Here is a 26,596-nt window from a genome sequence, read left to right as displayed (position 1 = left end):
TTATTTTAATCATAATAATGACTTGCTTTTCCTTGAGAACAGAACTACCCATGCTCATTCTGAGGGGTTCTTAGTTTCATGTGTTATCAGTAGAACAAAACTGGCATTCCAAGTAATTTGGAACTTAAAGCCCCATCACCTTATAGTTCAAGACATCCCTTGAGTTTTTTTTTTTAGAGGAAAAACAAAAGACAAATGTAAACACAGTTGTTTTGTGATAAAATGTGAACATGTTTACCATGAGCATTCTTTAATATGATTATTATTTTCACTTGTCTTGAACAACAATTTGTTTTCCCTTCTAAGAACAGGAAGTTTCTTAGGTTAAGCAGCCTGCCTTTTGGATCATGACAGCTTTAACATGGTATGAAAATGAAACATTTTCATGTATAAAGTTTTTACATAAAGCTGCGAAACACCAAAAATCTTACAAATCATAAGTGCTATTTTGTAAAGGTTTGCACTGCTTGGTAATGAACACTGTACACTCCATCATTTTCCACAGAAGTTGATGGGTGTTGGATCTCTAAGGATCTGTGGACTAAGGGAGTTACTTGCCATCAAGAGAGCCCATGCTCTGTGTATTTAATAACATTTTTTTTAAACTCAGTACTTTACCACAGTATCTTTGTTAAGCCTACTGTTTTTAAAGTTCTGTGGCATAAAGATATTGAGATGTGTGGTATATATAGAGTATTCCCAGAGAGGTTGTTCTGCTTATTGATCAACTGTGGTTAATGCATAAGCAAGAAAGAGGCTGATGGCTGCCATAAAACTGCACCTTTCCTCTTTCTGCTTGTGACTGTTGCAAGGCTGTTTTGGATGGATGAGGAGCAAGCTGAGTAACTGTGTCTGTCTTTTATCACAGTGAAAAAACACAGCTTATTTTGCTCCAAGCTGATCTCTACTTACAAAGAAGGAGCTATTGTGAGAAACAGGCTGGATGAGCAATTGCAGCTTTTGCTGTAGAGATGTTGTACTGGGTTTGCATAGCAAGTTTTTGGTAGTGGGGTGGCTACAAGGGTGTCCTCTGTGAGAAGCTGCTGGAAACTTACTGCCTGATAGAGTCAGCACCAGCCAGCTCCAAGAAAGACCCACCGCTGGCCAAGGCTGAGCCCATCAATGACAGTGGTAGCACCTCTTGCATTTTATATTTAAGAAGGGAGAGGACACTGCACCACAGCAATTTCAGCCAGAGAATAATGGCCTGGGAATGTGTAAAAAAGAGATCTCTGAAGAAAAGGTCAGTGGAGTAGGAAGGACCAGAGGTGTTCCAGTTGCCAGAGATGAGATTCCCATGCAGGTCATGGTGAAGACTATGGTTAGGCAGTTGTGCCTCTCCAGCCAATGGAGGTCCACAGTGGAACACAAACCTACAAGCAGCCCCTGTAGGACCCCTTGCCAGATCATGCGGATGCCCAAAAAAAAAGCAGGCTATGGTCCCATGGAAATCCCAGGCTGAAGCAGGCTGCTTGCAGGATATGTGGCCCAGTGGAGAGAGGAGTGCACCTGGAGCAGATTTGTTGGCAGGACTTGTGACCCCATAGGGAACCCCCACCAGAGCAGTCTTTTCTGAAGATTGTCTCCTGTGGGAGGTGTCAGATTCTGGAGCACAGGAAAAATGTGAGGCTTCTTCTGCATGACAAAGAACTAACCACAGCTCCCATTCCCCTGTGCCTCTGGGTGCCGGAGATAGAGAAAATTGAGAGTAAAAGTGATCCAGGAAGAAGGGAGGGGTTAGGGAAGGTGTTGGAGCATCTGTTTTTATTTTTCATTATTCTACTTGTACTTCATTAATAATAGATTAAACAAGTTTCCACAGCTGGAGTCTGTTTTACCCATGGCAGTAACTGGTGAGTGGTTCTCTGTGTTCTTGTCTTGCCTCATGAGACTTCCATTATATTTTATCTCCCTTGCCCTTCTGAGGAGGGGCGTGACAGAAGGGCTTTGATGGGCAGGGTCAACCCACTACAAATTTTGATACAATTGTTGTTTTGTGCCTTTGAAAGTACTGGTTGCCTTTTTGTCATGCTAAACTGAAGTATTTCAGAGGAGGATTTGCAGCCATCAGGTGCAGGATCAAGTTGTCAGAGTTGTCCTATTTTGCTGTATTTCATCATGATTGTCTTCAGAGATGTGTCACGAAGAAAGGAGTTGAGTATCAAAACGCCACCAATATGATAAGGTTTTGATCCCTTGTTTATTATTTATTCCCTATATTGATGTGGTTACAGGTAGAAGCAGGCACAGCTAAATAACTTACGATTGGTTAAAATCTTATGTGCAAGCACCTTAAGTAATTGCTCAATGGGTTCATGTCGTCTGGCAGCAAGTTCTTCTTTGTCTTGTCTTATGAATAGCATTTCTGTCTATATGCATCTATGAGAAGGTACAGCAACTTGTCACATCTTCAGCTTCCGCAAGGAGGCATTCGAGAAAGGGACCAACTGGTTATTACATTTGCTACTTTTTTGCTAATTCAAGGCAAAGTAAGAACAGCACAGCACACAGCAGGCACAGTACAAGACCTCACTGTTTCCTGATAGCAGGGATTGTTCAATCCTTCTATCAATAAATTATGGCCTCTTTCTTCTAAAAGCTCCTCTACAGAGATGACTTTCATGTGTTACAGTTCCTGGACCTTGTGATCCTGAAGACTTAATTGATGGAATCATTTTTGCTGCCAATTACCTTGGTTCAACTCATCTCCTTTCTGATAAAACTCCATCCAAGAATGTGCGAATGATGCAGGCTCAGGAAGCTGTCAGCAGAATCAAGGTGAGTAGTAATTCCTGCTGCTGCTTGTATGGCTGCTTTATGATTTGGGGAATGAACTTCTTTCTTATGCAGTAATTTTTTCAGGTGAGACTCTTTGTAGTTTCAGAAAGAAAAGGGCCTCATGTTTCCTTCTGCAAGATAAATTCTATATTTAATACTGCTTTTGGGACAAGACAGATAAGGGGATGTTACCAGGTCATTTTAATTCCCTTTGGTAATACTTGTGCCGTGTACATTAAAGCAGCATATGAAGTGAATGGTGGTCACGATTAGATATTATCTGGGAGAACATGTTAAGGAAATAACTAATTAGTATTGCAGCCGCTTCTGACTTGGCACTCAATGGAACTGCTGCTGTGGTAATGACTGCAATTATTTTTGACCCTGTTGTGGTTACTTTTTTCTCCACACATAACAGCTGTGAGCTGATTAAAGGAGGGGGGCGGGGGGGGGGAAAGGCAAAAAAAAAAAGCACCTGTAATGGTACAGAGAACATCGTACAATTTTGTTTTAGAAGAGAAATTCCGACTGATTTCTGTACAGGCCATTACCAGAAATGGGAATATAAGTTACAATTATGACATTGTCAACTGAAATTAAGGTGTGTGAATGAAGTATCACAGAGTTGGACAGGATGCTGCAACATTACCACTGCCCATACATGACTTGCTGCTAGGTACCCAGCTTCTCCTGCTGATTCAGCTAATCAACACAACCTACTCTGGGAATTTTTCTTGGTTTAGTATCTGTGTGTTTTTCTTTTGTATATTTTATTTTGGGTACCAACTCAGATTTGGTGTGCAATTGTATAAAAGAGAAAGGAAGAGTAGAGAAGGTTGTCAGCAAGACCAATAGTATTGTCTGTTAAGGTCAGCTGATGCTTCCTTACTCTTGTTATTCCTTTCAGTGCTTTCCATGGCAGGTGTTCAGTTTAGTCTCTTTGTAACTTTGACACAGAAGCTCCAAATAGAGCCATTGAGACAACTTTCAAGAACTGTAATTTTTGCTGGTATTCAAATGAAGGTTCATGTGACCTTGTGTCTGAAAGTCATCAACACTCTCACATTTTAGAAAAGGCAGGAATGTAGCCTTCCTGTTAGAGATTATCCTCCACCATCTCTGTAGAAGTCTTCACTGACTTGAGCTACTGAGCCTTTTGCAAAAGAATGATTTATCTTTGTTCATTGGAGACTCTGGATTAAGTGACATGCTTTAAAAATAAGTTTCATGCAGCTTTTTCAACAATGGCAGGTCTTGGTGAGTTCTCCCCAACCCTTCATGAAGAGTTTTCCTTCTAGAGTCTGGTTTTTTCCACTCTGGGCAAATAAAGCTGTGCCCTTGTGTTTAGTAGTCTCTTTGTGTTCCTTCCTGATGCTTGGCTCTGTGTTAGAAAGCTTGTCTGATTTGAATGAATGGGAAACAAAAGGTAAGGGAGAGAAGGGAGAGAAACAAGGGCTTTGGTGAGGCTGGATTCTAGGAGGGGCACATCACTGGAGGGTGAAAGGAAAGATTAGCATCAGCTATTATAGGAAATAGGTATCAGGTGTGCAACTTGAACCTGGGACTGCACAGGGAGTTTGGACCTAGAAGGTAAAGCTTGTGTAGGAATACACATTAAAAAAAGATTGCAGGGATATGGTGGACAAAAATGAAACAGAATTGATTCAAACTGGGCCTATGAGGTGTAAGAGTGTAGAATCTTTGATACTAAACATATTTTGTAGAAATTTGTTAACAAAATACCATTCTGAGGATTCTGTTATGCCTCAGCATTTCTGTGTGTCAAAACAGAAGAAATCTATTTGATGAATTTCACTCATAAACCCTATAATTTATGCATCTGTGTAAATCAGCAGGGATGCGTATCCTTGCTTATAATATATTTGTCTCAGGCTTGAGGCCCAAGTGATTGCATTTTTAAACCTGGTAAAACCCTAGCTGGTATATTTAATATTCTGAAACTTGATGTGTTTCAGAAATTCAGTATGTTTCAATTTGAAGAACAGATTTTTCCAGTAAATTGAATCGTAGTATACTTTGATAAATTGTTGATTCTACATTGTAAAGCTGTAGCTCAATGATTTTTTCCCTTTTTTCTTTATTTTGGTCTGTGCTTTTTTTGGGGGGGAGGTCTGTCATTCTAAAGTTTGGGAAAGGTGAGAAAGAAAAGCTTGATTTTGGAAAGCAGTCTAAATGCTCTATCTCAGGAGGGTTTCCTCCTCGCTCATTGTGCCCATTGTGAATACAGGCAGCTGTTATTCAAGACCAGTATATTACTTCTGAGTATTAACTTAAATTGAGGGTAATGTAGTGAAGAGCCTGCCATGTAAGGCTGTTTTAATTGCTTTTGCAATATTTTGCAATCACCTGTTGCAAAATACCCTATCAGGCTATAAAATACTTCTTTGTTTGAAAAAGGTGACTAATAGCTAGTTTGAGAACTAGATTTTGTTTCTATTTGTAAATAAGCATCACGGCCTAAACTTTTAAGTAGTTGCTTTCAGATTTGTTTAGACAAAAATTGAATTAAGTTGTGAGCATCACTGTAAAATGTTTGATGTGTTTTGTGATTCAGGCCTCCTATTTGCTCTTTGTAAAAGTAGTTAGTGCTGAATCTGTTTGGAGCTTCTAAGTATAAGCCTTCTTCCCACCACAAGCACACCTGTAAATCTAAATAGCAAAGAAGCTGTTATTGTTGGAAGTTAAGGATTAACTGCCAGCCTGGTAAATATGCATTCTTTCAGTGAGCAGGTCTGTTAAGTTCAGTTCACCATTGGTTTGAATTCATGATTGCAAGACTGTAAAAAGTAAATTTCTTTGGATTGTTAGTAGAAACCTCGTTTAAGGTGTTTCTGGAACTGAAATACATGCTCCACTGCTTGCTTGAAAAAATAGTTCGTGATAGTGTGGACATGTCTTTGTGTAGGTGTCACAGGAAAATGTGTTGACCAGAGACATTCTGTGAACATTGGGAGGAGAAAATGAAGGTGATAGTTACCTTCTGTCTTTTTTTTTTTTCCAGGAAATAGTAGCCTAGTGTTAGGGAAGTTGTTTTTTTGAAGTCTACTGAAGTATGAGATCTGAAAAAGCTGTAATAATAAGGCATAAAATTTTTCTCTTCTATATTGGTGCACTTTCAAAAGAAATAACATCATGGTTTACACTGCCGTGAGGGGAAGCTCTGTTCTGTTTCTTAAACCACCCTCCCCCCCACCAAACCGCAAAAACAATTGCATACAAAATAACCTTGTTTGTTGCAAGTAACATTTTAAGTGAAAAAAAAATCCTTTTGTGTTCTTCCTGACTCTTTTGGTGCTGTTTCTTTTCATTTCTGAAACTATTTGTGCTAAACATGAAATTTTATAATTTTTTAAGCTAAAAAGAAAAGGAAGAAATTAATCTAGCAGGGACTAAAACAGCCAGTAGTCTGTGAGCCCTCACATTAGTTTGTAGATTCCTGCTTGACTTGGAGTCTCTGTAAGTTCTTCTCTAACTGTTCTCCTGTCTCTGTTTGTTCCATGCTAAGCAGATGGCCCAGAAATTAGCCAAAAGCAGGAAGAAGGTGCAGTACAAACTCCATCAGCTTGATGTTATGCTTGTTCTTTTGTTTTCTGGGAGTGTTTTTTCTTTTCTTTTTATTTTGTGGTTTTATTTTCTGCATCCAGCAAAGTTTTTTCAGATTTATTTCTGAGCCACCGTACAGGTTGACATATCTTGGAAATCAGTTGCCTGATTGGCCATTTTTTGTTGCTTATCATTAGCCATTTCATGTTAGAAATAGAAGAAAGATTGGATTTATTAAATGGTTGCAGGCAGTACCCAAAATACATATTAAAAAATCAGGACTGACATGGCAAAGGTTTAAACTTTGTAAAATGATGGATTAAAATACTAAAGTGAAGTATGGGGTTTGTTGTTTTTTTTTTGTTTGTTTTTTGTTTTTGTTTGTTTGTTTGTTTGTTTGTTTGTTTGTTTTTTGTTTTGTTTTTACTATTCCTTCTATTTTATATTTATGTAAGAGTGCTTTGTTTGACTCACAGAGATGTCAAATTGCTGGATGCAAAAAAAAGTTTATGTCTATGCATACAGTAATATACTGATATTGACTCATCTTTGTAGTGAGTTTTGTTTGTGGGGTTTTCAATTACCTTTTAACAAATGTAATTTTAAAAATACTACAAATGTTTGCTTTCTATTAACAAAATATGACTTATGAAGTGGGTTACTGCTTGAAAAGTATGTTGTCTGACTGTGAAGGTCTTCTTGCCAGAACTGCATTATGAATAGCTCAAATGGCGCACCTCCTGTGCTACAGGTGTTTCCATTGGTCTTGGCAGCCACTCCTATCCCAAACAGAAATTCCTCAGGCAGCAGATGCTCTTAGGGCCTTTCTATGGCTTGGATAAAAACCTTATTTGAAGTGGGATTCACAATATGCAGAAAATGGTAAAATCATACTGCTTTTCAAGAAATCTTTATAGTTCTTTTTGCAGACAGGTATAATTTTACTGAATCAGGAAAAATAGCAGGCAAGCTTTTATGAGGTTAACTTTTTTTTCAAACATTACTCAATTCACTTTCACATATACGATATAGTTTCCACATCTTTGTGTTTATCTTTTGATTCTGCAGTCTAATACTCTATCTGCATTGCTGTTCTGGTGACTGTGTTTTAGTGCATCCCTGTACGTGAACTAACATCATTATTAGTAAGTATGTTACCTAATGTGTTCGTTTGACTATAATCCATTTATTTGCAGGCTCCAGAAGGTGAATCTCAACCCATGACTGAAGTGGACCTCTTCATTTCTACACAGAGAATTAAAGTACTGAATGCAGACACACAGGTACAGATATAGACACCTTTGTCAGTACTGTTGGAGTGTACTACTGGAATAGACTTTCACCTAGATGTTAAAATATGTCTTTAAAATGTGCTGGCCCTTGTTTTCCCCTCTAGTCAGAAATCCATGGTCAAGAGCCATGTCATACAAGCAATTACTCTGGTGTGTCTGACTGTAGAAATAATTGGAATTTGTGGGTAACATAATTGCAGTCCATGCAGCATCAAGTATTGATTGTGCCCAGAGTAGCCCAAAATATTTAGATGCAATAATTCGGTCATGGTCCTCTACACATACATGCCCAGCATATGCAGGTTCTGCAGTTGTGGTCTTGATGTGTTTTTCCACAGAAAAAAAAAAAAAACCAACAAAACAAAACAACCCACCCTGTAAAACTTTTCCTCTGTTTTATTTTTTGAAAGTGAAGCTCTTGGTTTCTGTTGATGTCTTCCTTCATGCATGAGAGGTATTACAGACTTCACTTAGCAGAAGTCTTAGAGCTGTCTGTGTATTTTGATAATACTAGATGTGCAGTAAGAACTTAGTTGAAGCAGCTGCTTATGTTGGTTTTCTTATTCCCCAGGAAACCATGATGGATCATCCCCTGCGGACCATTTCTTACATTGCTGATATAGGAAATATCGTTGTTTTGATGGCTCGTAGGCGAATGCCACGCTCTAACTCCCAGGATAATGTGGAAGCATCTCACCCCTCTCAAGATGGAAAGAGGCAGTACAAAATGATTTGTCATGTCTTTGAGTCTGAGGATGTAAGCAATTACATTGTCTTGTAATTTTCTAGGAGTAAAAAAGTGGGTACATTTTAAAAGGCCCAAAGTCCGTTGTGAGTGGTCCTGTTTGCTTTTTAAGTGCAACCAATATTTCATCTAACTAGAGGAACTTGCCTGCCATTTCTATGTTTGGACTTGACATGTCACAGGAAATTAGTGTTTATAGAAATGCTTATCATTTTAAAGCTTCTTGAGTGCCTTCCAATAATAGCGTTAGGAGAGTCCAGTTGCTGCAGGTCACAAACACAAGCTCAAATTCTGAGTAAGAGAGGGAAAGTCTATCAGGGGTGCTTATTTTCATAGGGAATTTCTAATCCCAAGTCTTGCATTGAGGATCAATCACTGATACATACCAGAAAGGTGATTTTTGTTCTTCAGGAGGTTTGTGTTGTGGCTGTAGTTGCTGTCATCATATCAAAAAGCCAGCAAAGAAAGTTTGTGGTTTCAGCAATCCCGAAATACGCTGAATAGAGACAAAAATGGCAAAATTTTAATCTGTGGTGCAGTCAAGTTACTTTACACAGAACTAAATTATATTACGTGGGACTTGATCTCCTGTCTTCACAATCAATGTGTATAACTTGCTGATTTAATGCACTTTTTAAAAGTAACTTTCAGTAACTGAAAAGAAAATCAGACTTACCAGATTAAAGTACTTAAGTATGTGATTTTTAGGATCATAGTCAAGTTAGCCCTAATTATTTGGGAAACTAACATAGTCAAGAGAAAGTAAGTGAAAATATTGGTTTCTTATAAAATAATCACATGTTTCCCAATCTACAGTGAGCAGCAAGGACTTTGAGATGGGGAGGTTGTCTTGAATAAAAGGAACTGATTTTATGTGATGATTTTATTTTATATAATCTGTTCTAAACAGATGTATGTATGAATATGTTATCTGATTGCACATGAATGTATATACATGACGGATGAGCACTGATAAAAGTAATCCTGGACCAGAATTGACAGAGTATAATAATTCTGGATTATTTCCACAAAATAGCATGTAAACCTGTTTTGCAAAGCCTTTTGAGAATCTGGTGTTAGAGTAGCCAGTGTATTTTTTGCTTAATTGCAAATCATTTGACACGCTCCCCACTTTGAGGCTGCTGTTCATGTGTTTCTAGTCATAAGTTTGGATACTGCTTGCTCTTTTACTGGCCAGTTGGAAAAGCAGAAATCAAACTGTCAGATGCCAGAGTCTGGGGCTTGTTTTCCTCCACTGTGGGGTGGTCTGACACCTTGTATAATCCATACTTCCTGAATCTGTTTCCTAGGCTGCTCTTAGTACTGTGGCTAGATAAAATTTGAGCTTCCCAATCTATGGTTTCTTTGGATCAGCCTGTATTTGTGTCATGTGTGATCCTCTCTTTTCCTGTAGATCCAATTTGCCTGTAAAATGCCTGTAGATCCAATAAAAGCATTGCTCATTAATGGGGAAAATATGCTGAGAAACTGCAGATTATATCAACTCTCCTTAGTCATGGTATATAGCTCACAGGTAACTTGCAGAATTTATCTCAAATACCAAAGTGACTAACAGTCAGAATGGAAGTACTGTAGCAGCTTGTTAGCAGCAAGAAAATGGCAGCTTCAAAGATTTTGCGCCTCTAGTGAAGTAATATGGCCTGTTTATATTATAAAACTTGTTTTTTTTCTTGTGGGACAGCTGAGTACTTGACAGAATCTACACAGTAAGTGAAACAGAAGCTGTAAGCCTGTGAGTGGGTGCTGGCCACAACATGTCTCTACTTGGATGAGTCTTTGTCTAAGGAGGACAGCACCAGATTTTCAACTGTATTTAGAGGTGTGCCTTTAAATGAGTTGAACCTTAGTGATGTGTCGAAATGCTTGGTGTCTCAGTGGGAGCTGATCTCTTTTTGGAGTGAAGATACGTGTGTATGAATGTAAAGTCTGCACTCTTCACTTAGGTTACTGAGTTACGAAGGTGCAGTTTTCCCATTTTGCTGTCTTGTTCTTGCTGTCAAAATTAGCTTGATCCTAGCTTTGGTAATATTCTACCAGTCTACATATTGATCTTTTCAGCACCAGCAATCATGCTGTTCTCATCAGCAGGTTTAGTGCTAGTTTGAGATGTTTAAGATACAATAAAATTTCTATTTCAGTGTTGGGAATCTTTCTTTTATTAGGGACCAAACTGGGCTTTAGATACGGCCATCTGACTGTGTAAAAGTACACCTGAGCAGCGTTCATTCATTACCAGCACTCTGCCAGGCCTCCATTGTCAGCTGTGGAACTCTCCATTTCTCTTCCCTGCCTTTGCCACAGCCATCACTGTGTTTCAATGCACATCACAGCCACCTCCTGTGCACTACACAGTCCTCACTGCATGAATTGCTCCACCTATACTTAGCAGAACACTGCACCATGCTGTGCCTTCCTCTCCTGTCTGTTACTTCCCTCAGTGTCAAAAGCAGACATCCCTCTGGCCTTGCTTAGCACAGACCTTTCCTCACGTGTGCCTGCTGCCCAGTTTCTCTCCCACAGCTGCAGAAGTAAAAACTCATGGTGGGAGCAATGCAGCGTAGTGACTCGTGCATTTGGTGGCTTTGGGTGCAGACAAGACTCTGGAAAGCTGCCAGGTGCAAGAGGATGCCTACAAAGGACAGAATGAGCAGGAAAGAGGCAGAGAACACTCAGGATTCTGCAGGTTGGAAGGAGGGAAAGAAGTGCAGGGTATAGAGGCTGAAGGTGGTAGCAGGGCAAAGAAGGAGATGCGTATGATCATTTGCAGTTACTTCAAGGGGTTGATCGGGTCACTAGTTGCTGCTTTTTTCCTCTTTTGTCTCAGGCTGAGGTAGGAGTAGTCACTATCAATGTTCTAAAAGACTGTGAGAAAAGTTGGAAATACCCTTTTAAATGTGGTTGTGTGTTTCCTAGTAGACATTTTCATTTTCACTACTGGCTTGTCAGAGAATGACAGTGCCTCTGCTGGAAGGGAGAGCCATCTGAGAGCAGCCTGTGTGGGAAGAACTGTAGGTGCAAACCATAGTCACTGCAGTGGCTCTACCTTTACACTTATATTAGCAGTTCATACCTGTGAAAGGATGTCTTTTTTTCTCATATTTGTAATTTATAATTGATTACTGAGCTAGATTCATGGCAGAGCTGAATGTGTTGACATTTTGTGGGTCTTTGAAACTAATTTGTAGGGCACGAATATTTTTTAGGCTGGATCGTGGTAACTTGTAGGTTCATCAACTTGATGATCCATTTTACAGTGTGGGAGTAACAGAAAGTGTTAGTGGACATGATCATCAGAATTTTCACTTTTTTCTTTTCTTTTCCTTTCTCTGGAAAATGCTACAGGCGCAGCTGATTGCACAGTCCATAGGTCAAGCATTTAGCGTGGCCTACCAAGAATTTCTGAGGGCAAATGGAATCAACCCAGAAGATCTTAGCCAGAAGGAATATAGTGACTTGCTGAATACCCAGGACATGTACAATGACGATCTGATTCACTTCTCCAAATCTGAAAATTGCAAAGATGTATGTATCTTTTTTTTTTCCAGAAGTATTCAGCTGCTCTTATCAGTTGCAGGCCTATGTTGGCAGAAATTAAAAAAGCATTAACTCTTCCTAAAAATTAGCTCCATCTAGAATATCCTCCCTAATAGGACATCCTGTCACCAGTTCTCTTTCAAAGGCAAACAGTGAACCCCAAATTTATCAGCAGTCAACTGATTTACCACCTGTTTCTGTTCTTTTTACCAGACAATTTTTAGACATGTTTGAAAGTGAGCTTTAAGCAGATTCACAGATTCACACAATTTTAAAAATTACAGTAAACAATACAAAATTTATAGAAGCACTGGTGTTTATGAGCATGACTGATGCCAGGTTTTAAATAACTGTATGTGCCAGAAGGCTTTGCAGCTTGCTTAGTAAAAATTAACCACTGTGCAACTGGAACACGTAAGTAATTTTTTTCCACTGCAAAGTTTTAAAATCTTGTAATTTCTTATTTAGCTTTGTCCACCAAAGCCCATGGCACCAGGGTTTCCTTCACTGCAATTTTTTCTGCTCATATACAGAAATGACTTGTGAGGGGTGTTTTGCACTAAGTCTCTATTGTGTATCATTTAATGTTTGGATACAAATGAAAGGTAATAAAACATGTACCCTGTGTTGTTTTGCTTTTGAATTAGGAAGGCAGGCTGCAAATGAAAAGGGTTATATTCTTGGTTTAGTGAATGTTTGGAGGGGAATGATATTTGTTCCATGAGTGGGAAAGAAACTCTTTTTTTAAACACTTTTTCTTACTATACAGGTTTACATTGAAAAGCAAAAGGGAGAAATCCTAGGTGTGGTGATTGTGGAGTCTGGATGGGGATCTATTTTGCCTACCGTTATCATAGCCAACATGATGCATGGAGGACCAGCAGAGAAGTCTGGGAAGCTGAACATAGGGGACCAGATCATGTCAATCAATGGGACCAGCTTGGTTGGTTTACCCCTCTCAACGTGTCAGAGCATTATAAAGGTAGGTATGGAAAATGTTTCTGGAAGCTACATATTTTAAAATTACAACATAATTGAAGAGCAGAAAGTATAAAACTGTGAAGTAAATTATTACCAAATACTTGCATAGCACTTTCCATTTAATGATCTTAATAAACAATTTTCTGACTCCATGCAGGACAAAAGAATGGGTAAGGTTGGGACCACTGGAATAGTCTAATCCAACCGCCCTGCTCGAGCAGGGCTGCCTAGAGCATCTTACTCAAGATTCTGTATTGATGGCTTTTGAGTATCTCCAGAGAAGGGGACTCCCATGCTTCTCTGAAAATCTGTTCCTATGCTCACTCTCCATCACAGGGAAGAAATTCTTCCTCATGTTCAGGTGGAACTTCTTGTATTCCAGTGCTGTGCCTTTGCCTTTCATCCCATGGCTCAGCACCATTAAAAAGAGCCTGACTGTATCCTCTTATCATCCTCCCCTCAGATACTTACACACACTGATGAGGTGCTCTCTCAGCTGTCTCGTCTTGATGCTGAACAGGGCCAGCTCCCTTAGTCTTTCACAGAACTGTGGCATTTTTTAGGTTGGAGAAGACCTCTAAGGTCACTGAGTCCAACTGTCGAACCTTTACCTCCTAACTGAATTCCTCCAACCCCCTAATGATAGCCCTCAACAGGACCTGCGTGCTCCAGGAGCTCCCATGTCCGTGTTGTACTGAGAAGTCCAGAGCTGGACACAGCTGCACTCCAGATGTGCCTCACCAGGGCTCAGTAGAGAGGCAGGATCACCTCCCTAGAGCTGCTGGCAGAGCTCTTCCTAATGCACCCCAGGATAACATGGGCCTTGTTGGCTACAAGAGCACTGCTGGCTCATGGACAGCTTGTGCTGGGGCGTGGGGCTATTCCTCCCCAGGTACAGGATCCTTCATCTGCTCTTGTTGAATTTCAGAAGGTTCCATTCTGCCCACCCCTCCTTCTTGTTCACAGCACCCTGTGAACTCTGAAGATTTCACACGACGCAGCACTTCGGTGTTGGCCACTCCTCCCAGTTTTTGTGTCATCAGTGAACTTCCTCAGGAGGTGCTCCATTATGATAAGTTAAATAAGATTGGGCCCAGTATAGACCTTGGAGGACATTGCTCGGTACAGGCATCCAAAACAACCTGTGCCACTGATCCCAGCCCTCTGAGCTCTCCCATTCAGCCAGTTCTCAATTCACCTCACTGCCCGCTTCCCGAGCTCTTGAGGGTTATGTGGTCATCTTGAGAGACAGCATCAAAAGTCTTGATGAAGTTGAGATTGACATCCAGTGCCATTCCAGAGTGCTGTGCTGTTTACTTGTGTACCAGGGCTCTGTGCACAACTTTGCAAGGGAATGTTTTGTGCAGAAGGAAGATACTACCAGATTAACACTTAAAATTTTACATCAAAAATGAAAGCACAGATGCCTAATATTGTCATAAACCTTACTAGCTGACAAATAATCTCGTAATATTTGGATGAATTAAGAGTAAATACTTTTTTTGTTAGTTTGTTTATACCTATATTTAAAGCTTTAAAACTTTGGCTTAAAGACATACACTCTGTGGAATCTGTGCCCAAGTTATTTGAAAGTATTTCTCTTATTTGATGCTTCTCTTCACTTGCATAAGTGGAGTATTTTAATTGGAACGGCTTCTTCTAGGCAGCAAAGTATGTGACAGTGAAAAGCTTGCAGGTCACCAGGAACTGAACAGTGCCTGAGGCAGCTGTAGCATATAAAGGAATAAGTATTTGAACATCAGAGTTTAAAGAACAGGAAAGATAACATCACTAGGGAGTGTTTGAGACAAACCTCATTAATTATTTATTGTTTATTTTTTGAAATTAAGTTATTTATTAAAATGGTCCTGCCTAGCTGTGCAGATCATCACATGCAGACACATAATATAATGCTGGTGGTACATTATACAGACATTCCCTCTTAGATTTATTCATTTAGGCAACTTTTTGGTAACAAGTTGTACTGTGTAACTTTTTTTTCTTTCACTCTATATTTTTTTTAAATTGCAAAATAAATTTTCCATTTACAAGGTAAATTTGCTAAGTAAAAAAAAATATGAAGTAATTTTTTTTCTTCATGGATTATCTCTTAATTCTTGAACTAAGATGATTGTTCTATAAAGACTTTTCATTCAGGCTTCCCAAAATGTTAATACTGAGTTCTGATAAGTAATAGATGCATAAGTCACCAAACCAGTTATTTTAGATTCAGTGAATAGAAATAGTAGCCTGTGTGACATACTGAAAATATGGCAAAAACAGTCTTGCATCTGTAAAGACAGGAAGAAAAAAATCCTATGAAATGTCTTCATGCCAGCATCATCAAAACAAAACTCCCTGCAAATTTAGGCTCTATGTGATTGTTTCTCGCATAATTTTTATTGATTCTTTGTGATTATTCCCACATAATTTTTATTTCTAAAACTGTGATAAGTTATACTTCCCTTATTCAGATGGAGTTTTAGTTGTGCTCATCAGTACTTTCTCAATACAGAGCCAGGCAGCTTTGCTGTTCCCAGCTTCTGCAGGCCTTTCTCTTCTTCACTGAATACCACATTTTCCGCAGGAGCTGCCAGCCTTTTTTTTTTGTCTTTCTAAGGAGAACTTAATCGGTATGTTTGCAGATCTTCATAACCACATATCCAGTTATTCTTATAGCACTATTGGAAACAGGTATGTATATGAATGATATAAGTACAGATCATTAAATGTAGTAGAAATATTCCAGATTTCAGACTTCCTTAGTATGCTGGAAGGTCTCCGATGAACAGATGATGATATGTGGATAAACGTATGTCACAAGCACTTCAAACAAGATAATTCAGTATTATGCATGTAATCTCTGCTCCTAATTTGCCATAAACCAATTCCAAACTGATGAAGCTTTGAAGAAGCTTTCCATATGTCGTGGCTATTCTCTGATAGGATTATGCTACTTCTTTTTCAGAAGCATCTGGTGCTGGCTACTGTCAGAAGTATACTCAGGAGCTAGATAAAGAAAGGAAGATGGTCAAAATATGCAATTTGTTTGTTTCTGATCACTTTATGTTAGCAATCTGTATACTAGTGAAGATTAGTCACTTCTGAAATATATGCACTTTGTGTAAAATTAAAAGAATTTTTGTTAGAGATCACATTACTTTTTTTTCCCCCCCCAAGGAATACATGTAAGTAACTTGCACATTCGTCAGGGAAGTAAGAGCATGATGCTGTCAAGTCTGTTCTGGGCATGTACCTTGAGTGAATTCACATGACTGAAATTAGACATTTAAATTCTTCATAGAAATGGGTATCCCCAGTACTCTGCATGACCCCTCCCTTTCAGGATTAGAACACTGAAGCAAAAAACCCCTTAGACTTTTCCATAAACTTTATGCCCACACTGTAGTTCAAGTTGAGAAGTCCCTGTCCTCTACGGTGTGTGTTGTTGTCAAGACCTGCCTGTAGAAGGTGAATGGCCCTTGAGCATGTGAGGTGCAGAGTGGCTAATTCCTCACCAGAATAGAGGAGTCCATAGTCATGGAAGAGGTAGAGTTCAGACCTGCTTTCTCCTGAGTGTGGAGTACAGACAGTTCCCACAGCCATGAGCTTCGACATTTTCTGTTCAGACACCCATTCATTGTCTTGTGTCTGAGACACTTTCAAGAATGAGCCAAGGTGAGCTCAGCACTGTGTGGAAGTGAGGGCAGCTGTTTGCACCTGATGTCGATTACATCCAGTTTAAGGCACTGACAAGAAAACAGACTTCAAGGTAGTTTGTCATGCCAGGATGCCAATTTACTCAGGTCACTGCTGAATCTGGAGCTCAGCTCTAGAGAATCAGCAGCAGTCAATTGTGTGTAGAGACTTTGGTGTATTAGCTTAGCTACAGTAGGAACAACTTTTCAGAATTAACAATTAGAATTCAGTTTCTGACACCTTGATTGCAGTGGGACCTACATTTAAGTTGTACATATGAAAGGAGTTCAGAAGCTGGAATTCAGAGTTCAGATACTGGAATTGGCAGGTGTTTATGTGAGGTGAAAGTTTCTGTATTTTTTAGAAAGCATTTCATTCTTCATGTGGATTTTATTTATGGATTTATGGCTAATATTTTGTGTGAATTAAACATTTCAAAAATCTCTCTCAACAATGTTCAAGAGCTCTGAGTACTTGAAGTTGTACAAGGAGTCATATTGCATTTATTTGTGGTTTGTTACATTTTTGTTTTCACTGAGCCATATGAACACAATCTGCGAGTCAGGCAGTCACTCCTGTAGCCAACATTTTGGTTCAGAGTAGAGCAGGCTTCTTAAGACTGTGCCCACTAGGATTTAAATAACTTCCAGACTGGATACTCCACAGCCTCTCTGTGTTTCACAACCCTGACTGTAAAAATAAATTTTTCTCATTCAATTTTCTTCTAGTAGCAAGGACTTTATGATGATTGTGATATAACTTGTTTGGAAGGGGAGGAGAGTACTTGGAATGTATCAAGCTCTGTCTTGGGGTAGGTAATGTGTGAGTAGATAGTTTATAGGTTAGGCTAAAAGGGCAGACTGCTAAGGGTGACACTTGTGGGTGTGTGCTGCAGGATGCATGATCAAGAGGTGGATGAGGCATTCTACAGAGAGCTCAAAGCAGCCTCAAAGTCACAGGCCCTGGTTTTTATGGAGGACCTGAATTACTCTGACATCTTCTGGAGAAGCTACACAGCAAAGCACAAACAATCCAGGAGATTCCTGGAAAGCACTGATGGCAACTTCCTGGAACAGGTTGTGGAGGATCCCACGAGAAATGGATGTGCTGCTTGATCTCATCCAAGACACAAGAAAGGGCATGTTGGAAGTGTGAAGATTTGGGCCAGCCTGTGACCAACTAAGATTGTAACCATGGGCTTCAGGAGAGCTTATATTAGCCTCTTTAGGGGGTGTTGACAGAATCCCAAGGGAAGAGGTCCTGCAGGGAAAGTTGATACTCAAGGATCACTTCTTCCAAGCTCAAAAACGATGCATCCCAATGAGCAAGAAGTCAGACAAGGTGTCAAGAGACCTCCATGGATGAACGAAGAATCCTGTCATTACTCAAGCATAAATAGGAAATACACAGAAGATGGAAGCAGGGTCAGGCCTCTTGAAATTAATATATAGAGGTTGTCAGACTGAGAGATGAGACAAGGAAGGCCAAGGCCCATTTGGAATTATATCTGACTGAGGATGTCTGGGAAGACAAGATGGGCTTCTTCAAAGACCTCAGCAACAGAAAGAAAGCAAAGGATAATGTGGACCTGTTAGTAAATGGAGGGAGCACCCTGATGATAGAGGTCACAGACAAGACAGAATTAGAGACCGCTGCCTTTAGACTGGTATTTGTTGTCAAGATCAGCCCTCAGGAATCTCTGACCCAGGAAATCAGGGTAAAAGAATGTTGGAAGGAATATTTTCCCTTGGTCAAAGAGGATTGTGATAGAGAACACCTAGGCTAACTCAAAGTCCACACATACATGAGCCCTGATGCAGTGCATCCATGAGTGCTGAGAGAGCTGGCAGACACCACAGTAAGGGTCCTGGCCATCATCTTTTGAAAGTTCGTGGCAATCTGGAGACTTGCCTGAGGACTGGAAAAAATCAAATGTCACCCTGGTCTTTAAAAAGGACAAGAAAGAGAACCAGAGAACTACTGTCCAGTCAGTCTCACCTTAATCCTTGAGAAAGTGATGGAACACCTCATTCTGGAGGCCACTCTCTAGCCACATGGATGACAGTAAGGTGATTACCTGTACTCAGCATGGATTCACTGAAGGTAAATCATGCATGATTTTTTGCCTTCTTTGGAAGAGCAGTTGCCTTCTTAATTGCCTTCTTAAGGAAATGCAGCTACCTGGATGGATGAGGGGAGAGCAGTGGATGTTTTATTTCTGCAGGGTTTTTGGCAGTACCTCTTGACGTTCTCATAGGCAAACTCAAGGAGTGTGGACTGGAGTAGTAGGCAGTGAGGTGAATAGAGAATTGGCTGAATGACAGAGATCCCAGAGGGTCATAATCAGTGGCACAGAGTCAGGTTGGAGGCCTCTAGGTAGCAGTGTCCCTCAGGGTTCAGTACTGCTGCAGTATTTTTTAAGTTACTCAGCAATATCTTCAGTGAAGGGGCAGATGCCTCCTAAGCAAGTTCAGTGATGACTCCAAGGTGGGAGAAGTGGCCGACACCCACATGCTGTGCAGCCCTTCAGAGGGTCCTCAACAGGCAGGACAAATGGGCAGAGAGGAACCTTCTGACATTCAGCAGGGGCAAATTCAGCATCCTGCACCTAGGAGGAACAACTTCATACACCAGCACAGGCTGGGGTCTGACCTGCTGGAGAGCTGCTCTGTGGAGAAGGACCTGGAGATCCTGGTGGACAACAAGCTGTCCATGGGCCAGCAGTGTGCCCCTGTGGCCGAGAGGGCCAGTATTGCCCTGGGGTGCATTAGGAAGAGCTCTGCCAGCAGCTCCAGGGAGGCGATCCTGCCTCTCTACTGAGCCCTGGTGAGGCACATCTGGAGTGCAGCTGTATCCAGCTCTGGGCTCCTCAGTAGAGCAGGGACATGGAGCTCCTGGAATGGGTCCAGGATGGGGGGGACAAAGATGATCAAGGGACCAGAGCATCTCTCTTAGGAGGAAAGGCTGAGGGCAATGGGCCTGCTCAGCCTCAAGAAGGGAGAACTGAGAGGGGCCTTATCAATGTCTGTAAGTACATGAGGGGAGGATGCCAAGATGATGCAGCCAGGCTCTTCACAGTTGTGCTGAGCAATAGCACAAGAGGCAATGGGCAGAGACTGATGCACAGGAAATTCCATGAGAACATTAAGGAATAACTTGTGTAGGTGACCATGCACTGGAACAGATTGCCCAAGGAGGCTGTGGAGTTTCCCTCACTGGGGATATTCAGGAACCATCTGGATGCAATCCTGTGCCATGTGCTCTGGGATGTTCCAGCTTAAGCAGGGAGGTTGGACCAGATGACTCAGAGTGATCCCTTCCAACCTTACCCATCTCCTGATTCTGTGAATAATGGAAATCATGAGTGCTGCTGATGCAAGGATGATAAAAGAAGGACCTGCTGTTTGCTTGACAGAATTTACTATATTTCATTAGGGGAATAACTATTTTGTAACTAACTAAGCTACTTATTTAAAAGTCAAAAAATTGACTTTTTTGGTGTGCTGGATAGACCTGTTTAATATGCCTTTTATCCATGATTTCTGTTATCAAATGAAGGAACTGCCAACAGGAATCTAGTTTTCCTAAAACAATTGTGCCCGATTTTTGGCAAGAAAGATGCTTGTGTCTGGCATTCAGTGATTAGATTCTGGTACAGTGGATATGATAAATAATAAATGATCAATTTATTCAATGCTGCTCCCATGTCAGTGTTCTGACACCTTATTTTTTTTTTTTTTTCTGCTCATGTTACATGTGTAACTCTCAATTTTTTTCAGGGTTTGAAAAACCAGGCCCGGGTTAAACTGAACATAGTTAGATGTCCTCCGGTGACCACAGTCTTGATCAGAAGACCGGACCTCAGATATCAGTTGGGCTTCAGTGTGCAGAATGGGATTGTAAGTAGCTTCCACAGTTTCTAATCAAGCTTTAACGTACATGAAATTTCTCTCCATTTGTGGCTAAGTTTCAGTGTGAGAAGAAGGAAGCTGCTATTTTCTCCCTTACAGCAAGCAAGATTTTGCATTTGTTAAGTCTGAGATATAAAAGTTGTGTTAATAAGAGTTATTTTTTGTCTTTGACTCTATTTATTCACAACTTTACAGTCAGCCAGAGGAATAAAAAAGTTGTTTCCACTTAAAAAACCAAAAATGTATGGAAGAGTCTGCTTTCAGCGTGCACCATACATGTCTTTAACCACACCATTGCATGATCTCAAAAGAAAAAGCTTATTCTTGATCCTTTATGTTGCAAGGCATCTGCCTAGTGAACATTGTTAAATTGAGGTCCTTCATACACTCATAAATTTCCAAACCACAAGACATGTAATGTACAACTTAAACAGCCTTTTCTGAGAGTTTGTTCTGCTCTTGGAAGAGAATATCCATTAGCTACTTGACATTAACAAATTTTGCATTTAAGTCAGTGATTAATTGCATCTTAGAATTTGTTGTTGCAAGTCTGTGCTTAAATGTTGATTCATAGCTTGCAGGCAAAAAATGGGTAATCAAAAGTCTCTGTTCCTTACCCAGCCCATGATAAATTTGTCCTCTCCTTTCCAGATCTGTAGTCTTATGAGAGGAGGTATAGCAGAGCGAGGAGGTGTGCGTGTTGGCCATCGGATCATTGAAATCAATGGGCAGAGCGTTGTAGCAACACCCCATGAGAAAATTGTTCACATCCTCTCAAATGCTGTTGGCGAGGTGAGAACCAGCAATGTGTCTAGGCACTGTAGTGCAGGTCATTGCTGTTACCAGTAACAACCGGTGGAAACCAGTAATGAGCAGTGTCCTTCAAGGGACTGTACTGGGATCTGCAGGGAAGGGAAGGGAAGGGAAGGGAAGGGAAGGGAAGGGAAGGGAAGGGAAGGGAAGGGAAGGGAAGGGAAGGGAAGGGAAGGGAAGGGAAGGGAAGGGAAGGGAAGGGAAGGGAAGGGAAGGGAAGGGAAGGGAAGGGAAGGGAAGGGAAGGGAAGGGAAGGGAAGGGAAGGGAAGGGAAGGGAAGGGAAGGGAAGGGAAGGGAAGGGAAGGGAAGATCATGTCTTCATCAGTGACACAGTGGGATTGAGTTGTACTCTCAGCAGGGTTGAAGGTGACATCAAGATCAGTAGTGCTTAAGGAAAGGGATGTAATTAGAGGGACATGAAGAGGCTAGAAAAGTCATCTATGTAACCCTTGTGAAGTTTAACAAGGCCAAGTGCAAGGTCTTGCATCTGAGTCTGGGCAATCTCCAGCATCAATAGAGACTGGAACTGAGAATAGCCCTGAAGAAATTCGGTGGAAACAAAGTTGGACATGAGCTAGGAATGGGCACTTGCAGCCCATGAAGCCAAGTGTATTCTGGGCTGCATCAAAAACCCTGCCTGTGGCCAACAGGAAGGTGATTTTCTCTCTGTATTCTGCTCTTGTGAGACCCTGCCTGGAGTACTGTGTGCCATTCCGGGGCCTTCAACATAAGCAAGGCATTGAACCTCCTTGAGCAGATACAGATGAAGGCCATGAAAAGGGTCAGAGGGTTGGAGCACCTCTCCTGTGAGAAAGGTCTGAGGGAGGTTCAGTTATTCAGGCTGAAGAAGAGAGGGCTCCAGGGAGACCTGACAGCAGCCTTTCAATACATAAAGGGATCTTCTAAGAAAAATGGAGAAAGACTTTTACCAGGGTCTCCAGTGCAGAACAATTGGCAATGGTTTTAAACTGAAAGAGGGTAGATTTAGACTGGACATAGAAGAAATCCTTCACTGTAAGGTTGGTGAGCCACTGAACAGATTGCCCAGAGAAGGTGTGAATACCTCATCCCTGGAAGTGTTCAAGGACAGGTTGGATGGGGCTCTAAGCAGTATTTTTCAGTGAAAAATGTTGATACCTGCAACAGGGCTGTTTGGACTAAATGATCATGAAAGGTTCCTTCCAATTCAAACTGTTCCATAGTTCTGTGGTTCTGCCTGTACTGGGCTGTTGTTCATCAAATCCAAAACACTGAAGTAAGAGCAAGCCTACACACTATTTCATTATTTGACCCATATGTTCTATGCAGAACTGTTCTTGAAAATATGAGTGTCCACAATTTTAGATGGTTCATGAATAGTTAACATACTGTTTCATAAAATCATCACCTGCGATACTTTCATAAGGGTATGAAAAATTTCAAGTTTTACCTTTTTTTTTGCCTTGTATGACCTTATCTGGATCCTTCACATGAGGTATGTGTGTTCAGGAACATTGATTGATTTGGCTTATTTTCTCTAGATCCATATGAAGACTATGCCAGCTGCCATGTACAGACTGTTGACTGCACAAGAGCAACCAGTTTACATCTGAAGCTGACACCTCACCTCCACAGTGTGAATGGAAGATGTTTTTCCTCATTAGTGCTCATCTTTCTAGTGCTGCATTTCTGTGTCTGCAAAGACATTTCTTTCTCTCTCCCCACTTCACAGACACAAATACACTCTTGCTCTCTCCTTTATCCCTTTTTCCTCTTCTTCCCACCATTTTCCTGCATTTTGGTAAGGGGAAAAATGTATCTATGGAACTATTTTGGTTGCATCTTTTTACGAGTGAAACTTCATACATCTCCTCATGCAAAACAAGAAAATAACAGCAGCATAGTTTACATGCTGCATAATCAGTTTTTTTCTGTGGCTATAATTTTACAAACTGAGTAAATTAAATGTTGCTGAATGAAAGATGACTTTACCAAACACATAGAAGTATAGGGTACAAAATGTTCTCTTGGATATCCTGCCTGTGGATTGCTTTTCTTGCTCTATTTTCCCACAGGCAACAAACTCAATATTAAAGGTTTGTGTCTGTGGGGAAAGTAGAATACCAAAAGGATTGTTTTGCCCTCAGGAAAAATTGCCTGCTTATGAAGACTCAGTAAATGCTGCTGTTGTAAAATGAATTGTCCAAATACACACCTCTTAATTTCCCTCAGTCATCAGCTCTTCATGATTGTAGGACTCCAAAAGATACTCCATAAGTTCCTGAAACATGTTATTCTTGCATTACTTACACTAAGAAATTTGGGAGGCATTGTTTTACAGCTGCCTCCCCCTCTCTGCCCCAGGTTTCTATCTTCTAGTGTTCTTCTGCTTTGTCTTTTATAGTCCCTTCCTGATTTTAGAGGTTAAAGAAGTCAGGGGGAGGATCTTTAAATATCCACAAGAAAAATAATGAGGGGATCTGCTGAATAGCTACACTTTTTCTAGGCTCTTAATTCTGATTTTGGTGCACATAGCCATGTGTGCCAGTGTATATAGACATTTTTAAAATTGTGCTTCCTATTTATGAAGTTTGAATATAAGAGATCTGCAGACTATTCTAAGTAATTTTGTTCTGAGCCAGTTTTAACATATATTTTTGTCCAAAGACCTGTCTAATTTTCTTGACTTCCTGTTTAGTTCATGATATAGGTAATAGTGGAAAGGACGAGGCAGGAATAAACTTATTTATTTTGTTATATAATTTAGCTTGTGATTTTTTTCCCATATGTATGGCACTTACAAGAGATATGTGTGTACTATATGCACTTGTATGAAGATGATTAACTGTAGGGATGTATGAAATCTTGTATTTGATTAGCCTCTAAGTTGCATGCTAAAGACAAAAGGGGAAAAGGGGGCTGGGTTGGGTTCTTTGGTTTTTTTTAGAAAGTTCAAAATAAAAAAGAAGCAGTGTCTTTTCTTCCTAGTGAGAGAATTCTACATTCTCTGTAGTTACTTTTTTTCAGGACTGTATACTAGTGTTTATACTGAAGTGGAACCATATGTTTAGTCCATGTTTGTATGTTGATTTCTTTTAAAGAAACAGTTTGTGCTGTGTTTTGCTGTGATGGAAAGGTGCAGTGAGATGAAAACAAGAGCAGACAACACACAGCCACACACCACTTCTGCTTTGCAAATGCGGTGTTGTTCGTAGTCACTCGTTTCTCACTTGTTGTGACGTGAGCTGTGCAAAGTAAGCATTGCTTGCTGTCCAGTGGTGATCCTAGACATTGCTATGGGGATTCATGGAAGTGGGTGTGTGCATGTGCACTTATTGCAAAAACTGCTGAGAACCACTGAGCACTCTTGTCAGGGGTCCATTTTTTGGCTTTCTAAAATCATGGATAACCATGGCCTGATCAGAGGATGAACTGTATTTCTGTGGGAAGCAGGTATTTAAGGGACATCATGAAGTGCTGCATAAACTGTTGTAGTAAGGGGATACGTTTTAGTGTTGAGATTAATGTATGATGACTTGATTTTACTGCATTTCTTGTTGTTACATAATTTAATCCAAGGCTTCGGAATAGCAGATTGCACAAGAGAATGGTATTAGTATTCCAGGCTAGTACTTAACTCTGCTGCCTCACTGATGCAACAAGATAATTAATGGCTTGTGAGTATATTGTTAAACTGTAGACATCTGATTTATGGTAATTTGAACCTCTTTTCTAGAACTTTCCATATATATAGTAATAAATGTAAATATGGTATATAACCATGTACAATTTAGAAGATTATATACAGTGCAGCCTTTCCATACATTGCCTGAGAAAACTTAGTGAACTCTTGAAGACACAGTTATGCTCCTGGTTCCTGCTACGTGTATGCTCTCCACTTGTTTCTGTGGTTCTGTCTAGCCCATGTGGTGAAGTCTTTAGCTTGCTTCACTGGGAAATAATGAAGATCTAAACATGCAGATGTATTTAGAGAAGAAACAACTGTTTCTTCGGAAATCTTGTAGCCGGGAGTTTGTGAAGTTATTGTTCATCCTAAATAGGTGCTTATCATTAAGCAAATGAATGCTTGCAGGACCACAGTTTAGCAAAAAAAAAATCTCATTTTTTCAGTTACAATATGTGCAAAAGATTCCTAAACTTGAGAGGTCCCTTAGTGTGTGCACACTTCTGAGAACAGTCTTGTAAACAATCCCGTTTTACGCTGTAAACAGAGTTCCAAGAAAATGGAACTCAAAAGGGGAAGTTGGCTGTTCTCTAGACTGTTGCAGCAGTTTGATAGATCAGATATGGGGATTTTTAACAGATGCAAAGGAACATTCCTTCAAAGGTTTACATTCCTTCTTCAGTGACAGACCTGAATTCTTTCTCTTTCATCCTTGCTATTTCATTCAGTGTTTACATTAAGGATGAAACGTCCCTTGTATTTTTTATTTTTGAGAAGTTTCACATTTGTTTTGAATCTTGTTTAAGTCTCAGTTTGGGTTTCTAAGTTTGCTAGCTTTCCTTCTTTTCTAAAAGAAATGCATTTCTTAAGACAGCAGCGTGGTTGAGATCTCTTGTATATATTTAGTGCAGTACTTAGACTATGAAGTTGTACTACTGTTCTGTAAAGAGGATGAATAGAAATTATTGTAAAGCGTTGGGAAAAGCATAGTATTGTATTTGTAACAATATTGTTCTTTGTAAACATTTAATGATCTCTCTATATAAATATATATAAATATATGTGAGCCTGGAATGTTGATATTGCACATCTACTGAATGTAATTACTCTGATGTTTTCTGCCACAGGTCTCTGACCTCTCTAATGAAGCTGTGCTGGTTTGATCTGGGGAGAAACAGAGGGGAGAAGAGTAGGCTTTTTGCTTTGGATGGGACAGGGTAGGGGGTTTCTGGCCAATTATTTTGTTGTGATGTATTTACTGTGCTATATTCCTTTATTTAACAGAGCGCTAATGTCTGTAAGATTTGCAACAATAAACTACAAAACAAAAATACCTCAGACAAGGCTGAGAATTTGCTCATACTGACCTACAGGCTGAGTTGCCACTGCTGAATGCATACATAGTTGGAAGGTGTCTAAACTTTTTTTTTGCCACTTAGTTTGGAGTAACTTTATCTGTGCTTCTGCAGGTGTGAAGCAATGCTGTTACCTTTATTTTTAAAACAGCACTCTTTTCAGGCAATACATGATACTAGTGCTCCTAAAGAAAGTTGATTCCTAATCTAAGGTAGCATCCCAGTTTTTACTGTGTGA

General features: G+C 40.2%; 1 protein-coding gene across 3 annotated transcripts in view; it reads left to right on the top strand.

Moving 5' to 3' along the window:
• APBA1 (amyloid beta precursor protein binding family A member 1) overlaps positions 1-26,336 on the top strand; it is an 88,712-nt gene extending 62,376 nt beyond the window's left edge. For 2 of the 3 annotated variants that reach the window (XM_066339942.1, XM_066339943.1), the window contains 9 exons: positions 2,633-2,778; positions 6,308-6,340; positions 7,539-7,625; positions 8,206-8,391; positions 11,743-11,922; positions 12,704-12,916; positions 20,394-20,513; positions 21,177-21,317; positions 22,860-26,336. In XM_066339942.1, coding sequence (XP_066196039.1) covers positions 2,633-2,778; positions 6,308-6,340; positions 7,539-7,625; positions 8,206-8,391; positions 11,743-11,922; positions 12,704-12,916; positions 20,394-20,513; positions 21,177-21,317; positions 22,860-22,931 — 1,178 coding nt within the window. In that variant the 3' untranslated portion in view covers positions 22,932-26,336. The remainder of the gene's footprint in view (positions 1-2,632; positions 2,779-6,307; positions 6,341-7,538; positions 7,626-8,205; positions 8,392-11,742; positions 11,923-12,703; positions 12,917-20,393; positions 20,514-21,176; positions 21,318-22,859) is intronic. The other variant, XM_066339944.1, reaches the window with a different exon arrangement.
• Positions 26,337-26,596: the final 260 nt, after the last annotated feature.

The sequence above is a fragment of the Sylvia atricapilla genome, chromosome Z, assembly GCF_009819655.1.
Source record: "Sylvia atricapilla isolate bSylAtr1 chromosome Z, bSylAtr1.pri, whole genome shotgun sequence".
Lineage (NCBI taxonomy): Eukaryota > Metazoa > Chordata > Aves > Passeriformes > Sylviidae > Sylvia > Sylvia atricapilla.
Note: the sequence above shows the minus strand (reverse complement) of the source record. Positions and strands in the feature narration are given on the sequence as shown.